The 6,000-nt window shown below is 28.4% G+C and overlaps 1 protein-coding gene across 2 annotated transcripts in view; it reads left to right on the forward strand.

Annotated features, from left to right (window-relative positions):
* LOC140451119 (NPC intracellular cholesterol transporter 1-like) overlaps positions 1-5,781 on the forward strand; it is a 229,349-nt gene extending 223,568 nt beyond the window's left edge. Inside the window, exon 15 of one of the 2 annotated variants that reach the window (XM_072544850.1) lies at positions 5,386-5,781. In XM_072544850.1, the coding sequence (XP_072400951.1) occupies positions 5,386-5,531 (146 nt within the window). In that variant the 3' untranslated portion in view covers positions 5,532-5,781. The remainder of the gene's footprint in view (positions 1-5,385) is intronic. The other variant, XM_072544856.1, reaches the window with a different exon arrangement.
* The last annotated feature ends 219 nt before the right edge of the window (positions 5,782-6,000 follow it).

The following is a 6,000-nucleotide window of genomic DNA, read 5'->3' on the forward strand; positions in this document are numbered from 1 at the left end:
TTATTCTTAGTCTTATGAGAATATCGTTTAATTGCCTGTTAACATAATTTAAAACGCTAATTTCTAAATATTACACAAGTATACTTATATATATTTTGGTATTTACTTTGTTCTTTGAATGACAGATTAAACCATTTATCATTGTTTTTTCCACTTTTTATTTTTGATGTCGATTATATATTTCGGTCCAGGTTTGATATTTTCTAGACCTGATTTTATTTTTTGCCATCATGTTTAAATTACTTCATCTCTAGTCGTCTTGGTTATCAAGTCCATTATCCACTATGGCGTTTTCTGGATTGTTAATTTAAATTTTAGTGGCTCTTCTGATTACTTTCTGTGTTTTCAATATTTTTTCAAGGTTTAGTAAATATACACTGTATATTGTAGAGTATTATATATATATATATATATATATATATATATATATATATATATATATATATATATATATATATATATATATACATTGCTTATTTTAAGCTTATTTTACAGTCACATTGTGCATTATTCCCAATAAAAATAATAAACTGCATTATGACGCCACAATAAAAAAGCTTCATACAAAATTATTTGGCAACATCGCGTCGTCAAAGTAAGGACACTTTGATTTTAATACTGTGGTAACGAGCAGAACACTAGAACAGAACTAGTTTGGTATGTCATGAGTATTGCATGGGTTAGTGGGTTGGTCTTTCATAAAGCATAATAAATATAAATAAAGACAGTACTAGTAAAGCATTAGGAAGGACCAGGTGTTTTATATTAAATTTAAACTGGAGAATTACATATTTTAATTAGAAATAAGATATTATTTGGTATTTTCCAAATAATATCTTTGAAACCATATTTTCATTTAGATTTTTTGGAGGTAGTAGGTGTGAAAATAAAAATTAGTTCTATAAAAAGGAAACAAAAAAAGATAAAATGGGTATAAAAGTATAAAATTTGTTCTATAAAAATGAAATCAAATAAAAAATAATTCCCATACTACTGTTTAAATTAAAAATAAGTCCGGACAATTAGAAATTCTAAACCAAATTCTTAGGTAATTAAATGTTCAAACAGACCACCAAATTGTAACGAACAATAACCAAATCTATTATACAACGCATTTCTCATTGCGTTAAGTTCATCTGCCGATATGTTTTGGCTAAGTTGTATTACCTTTTCCTACAGTTCCTCCAAGTTGGTGGCTCGCTCGAACTCATGCCTGTACAATTTCGTTTTTAGCATCTCCCAAAAATAAAAATCTAGAGGAGCTAAGTCGGGTGATCGAGGGGCCATTTTATTGTACCGTCTGTACCAATGACACGTTCAGCAAATTAACGCTAAATAGTCTCTAACGGCTTTTGCATTTGCAAATTTAGTTGAAGTGTAGGAATAATTTGATTTTGCAATAATCGAAGATATTTGACTCCGTTTAAATTGCCTTCAATGAAAAAAAGACCAATAGTATGGTCTCTCAAAACTCCAGTCCAAACATTCAACGTTTGTGGATGCTGCGCACGCACAGACACACTCAAATGCTTATTCTCCTGAGACCTATAACGTACAACGGATGGATTATGTTTCTTGCAAATTGTGAAGGAGGACTCACCTGTAAACAAAATATTTTTCAAAAAATTATTATTTGCATGGCATCTCTCCATCATAATTTCACAAAATTTTATCCGCTTAAATTGATCACCAGGAAATGTTTCTTGAGTTGTCTGCAATTTATAACAATGGTAGTTGTTTCTTTTCAAAATATTCCTCACTGTTTTTGCATTCAAATCAACTTCATCGTCAATTTGTTTACTTAAACACGGCGTCGCTTAAGCCAATACACAAACTTGAATTTCTCTAATTTCTCATTCTTGAGAAATTTTCTTTTCGCGAGGTTGATCTGATGGGTAGCATTTTATGCATCTGCCTGTTGTTAGTACAGGCAAACTTTTCAAATTGACGAATAATGGCCAATACAGTTTTTTCTATAGGTATTGGCCTATTTTCAAAAACCTAATAATATATAAATAATAATAATTAAATTAATAGTTTCTTGTACAGAATTGCCCCCAAAGTACCATTTTATTATTTGTACCCGTTGTATAAACAGTCGGCATATCAAATTTTTATCTTCACACTTACGCGGTTACCTCCAAAAAGAAATACATAGCATAGCGTTCGGCCTGTCTCGTATGCAGTTTACCATTCAAGAGAACGAACGAATGGCGATATTGCCAAAATTATCTTGTTTTATTGGAAATTAGGTTACAATTTCGTCAAATAAAAGTGCGAATCTGTAAATTTCTCATGGATTTAAAAAATTTTGTACCAGTATTTGTGTCAGTTAGTGTTTCATTTTTAATATCATCATCCAGTTTTGAATGGCAATATAACCGCGCCACTGATCGCCAATTTTTTGAATCAATTCAATGTTTCAATTCAAATATGTAATAAGGCAACCCTGTCGCTGTTTCTTATATATATATATATATATATATATATATATATATATATATATATATATATATATATATATATATATATATATATATATATATATATATATATGATATATGACTTAATCAAAATCAAAAGTGAATTGTCAATTGTTTTTCAAATAGTATTAGGTTACTCCTATCTAAAGGTAATACTTGTGGAGGTAATTTTGGTTTAAATTTGGCTTTGTCCTTTATTTTCAAGCTCATTTAAGGTTTTTTATTTATCTCAATTTTGCCCATAAAAAAATGCCTTGTCAGTATTATAATGGGATGAATTTGAATTTATTTATTATTTATGGCTAGTTTAACAAAAACCATTTCCAAATCATTCAAGTATCTTCTTAAACAATACAGTGGGTGATCAAAATATTAGAGACACCGAGTAAAATTCAATTTTTTTTGATTTGATTATCTTATAACACTTTGTTTAAATTCAAATATGGTTGTGTGAACTAATCAATACGTTTGTCCTCCCTGTATTCCTACGATAAAGACGCAACCCGACAATGAACCAATGCACTCATATTGAATTCGTTTTGTTCGTTGTTTCGCAAAGTAGTGTAAATCATGGTAATTAGCTGTAAGTTCACCTAGTTTTACCTGTACCTATAAATTGTTTTTGATTGTTTATTGCAACCATTTAAATTTTGATAATTATTTGCACCTATGAGTAAAAGTTCATTTATCTCACCAGAGCTATCGATATCGAAAATATAGTTGGTTAATTTAATTATTATTAATTCTTGTAATAATTTATTGTTTGTTTAATCCGGATCGAAGGACCACACATTGGCCTATCTAGCCGGATTTGAACTCATTCGTTGAAAATATTTTTGTTATATTTAAATTTACGATAAACGAATGGTTTCGTCTCGTCATATTTTTTATCGTTTTAAGGGTTCATAAAAAACCGGGTTAATCGCTTTGCGCCTCTTGTCGAAAACTATTAAATTCGAGGCTCGAGAATAATTTATGATCTTTTGAAGTGGATATTTATGGGAGTTTATAAAAAAACAGATTAGTCGTTTTAATAAAGTATCACATTTCAAATCATTGATTTTGGGGTTTTAAAACACAATCTTGTACATGTTCGTTTGTATAATATAGTATAATATTAATTGGAATTTGTTAGAAATTTAAAATGTAAAAACTTAAAGAAAAAAATAAGAAACTCAATTTTTTAAGAAAAATAGCTTTGAATGACATTCAGCTAATTTTCGATTTAGGTTTTAAGTCTCTTTCAGACGTAACCATCCGACCTTTATTTAAAATTAGAGTAGAAGAATTAGATTCAATTCGTGAAGAATTCTTAAAACATCACACTAATATTATTAGTAATATTCTTTCTGCACCAGACGCGGATACGAGGGTTGAAGAAAATGTTCTGGAATTATTTTTGGAACAATTTTATTAAATAAAAGTATTTAGTGCGGAATTATTTGAGACACAATATTAAACTCCGGAACCGTTTAGATCGGTAGTAGTTCAACAATCTAATATTCGCTTGCCTAAAATAGAGCTGCCGAAATTTAATGGTGATTTTAAGGAGTGTAGTTCAATTTTAGACTTATATAGTTCGGTTGTACATAATAACGCAGGCCTAGTAGACGTAGAAAAGTTTATCAGTTTATCTATGTCTGAGCAACATTTATTGTTACTTACTGGAAAAACATCCAAAATAAAATTAATATCTACCTGTACCCACACAAATTACACCTATATGCATAACATGTTGCATACCATTAAGACAGGTTTAAAAATTAACATATATATATATATATATATATATATATATATATATATATATATATATATATACAGGGTGAGTCATGAGGAACTTTACATACTTCTACCATATGTAGAGTCCCTCAGGGAGCATATCATGTGGCCACTAAAAAATGTCAACTCCTCTTCTTTATTAATTAACAGGGTGATTTGTGTAATTGACCATTTATTTCATTTTACTGTAGTGTTTATACGGCTCATTTGATTTTTTTAATTTTTGCATGATACAGTACACTACTATCAAGCATTCGACTGGTATTAGCTAAACTAAAAAATTCCAGGACTGGCTTTGGAAAAATTAATTTGGGGATTCGTATTAAATATTACACCCTGTATAAATTTTTTTTAAAATGCAATAAGTGATTTTTAAACTACATAAATGGCCAATGCAAACGACATATGCGACAATGTTGTCGCACTTTTATTAAATTTTTAGTGAACGATCAAATCTTACCAAAAATAGAACATATATTGTATACCGTATATATATATATATATATATATATATATATATATATATATATATATATATATATATATATATATATATATATATATATATATATATATATATATATATATATATATATATATATATATATATATATATATATATATAGTTGTTTGGGCTCGTATAGTAAAGGTGATACCAACTTCTTGTAATACCAGAAATGACAGTATAATTTTCAGAGATAAGTCTAATGCACGGTTTACGTGTAACATCCTATATATATATATATATATATATATATATATATATATATATATATATATATATATATATATATATATATATATATGGATGATGTTTAGGCGTATAATAATATCTAGTACTCATTTTGTATATTATACCTTCATTTACTTAATTTATATAATATACTTTATGAGTTTATGACTGATTTTATTGCACTAGCTTCAGTTTAATTTTTGAGGATTTATTGTTTTTTTGGTTTTCTATAAAGTATGCATCAGCTAAAGAAATTCTTTATTACCAACTTTTTGTCATCAATATACAAATAATTGTCACTCCATACACACTTCTTTTAAACTGCCGAGGCACATATTACAAATTATAATATAGTACAAATTTAATGAACAAAACACTGTTTTTCAGGCATGAATAACACCAACAAAATTAGATTTCTCCATCAAGCATATCTGGAAGTATCGGAACCAACGGAAAGTATGGAACCAACGCTTGTATCGCCATTGCTACCGTCCACGTCGAGTCGCTCATACGAGTCGATGCAACGTTCTTAAAGATGATGTGGGTTGAATTTTATTTTAATCGATAGTGACTAGTGGTGGACAATCATCTGACATTGATTTTCCCATGTTAGTGCCTTATAAAATAACTTTTTACTGGGAAGGTGGTATGGCCAATGGCGTTTTTAATGAAATTTCTAATGAGCTTTATTTATAAAATTTTTGTTTGAAACTCAATAACTCTTGAATTGTATAAACAATCCAAAAATAAATATTGATTCTTAAATAAATATATAAAAACATATATTTAAATTTTCCAGTAATACCCTCAGATCATTCCCACTTTTTGAACTCGGAACATTTATATTGACCCTTCTTGGCTCTTTTTTATGTTTACTATTACGTATTGTGCCCTTGTTTTTTGTTTTATGCAAATTCAGTCTAAAAGTCTATTTTACAATTTAACACGTGTGTGAGTTTTAAAATACGCTACGACATATTAGGTATAAATTTTGAGCCTGTT

Source organism: Diabrotica undecimpunctata, chromosome 1 (genome assembly GCF_040954645.1).
Source record: "Diabrotica undecimpunctata isolate CICGRU chromosome 1, icDiaUnde3, whole genome shotgun sequence".
Lineage (NCBI taxonomy): Eukaryota > Metazoa > Arthropoda > Insecta > Coleoptera > Chrysomelidae > Diabrotica > Diabrotica undecimpunctata.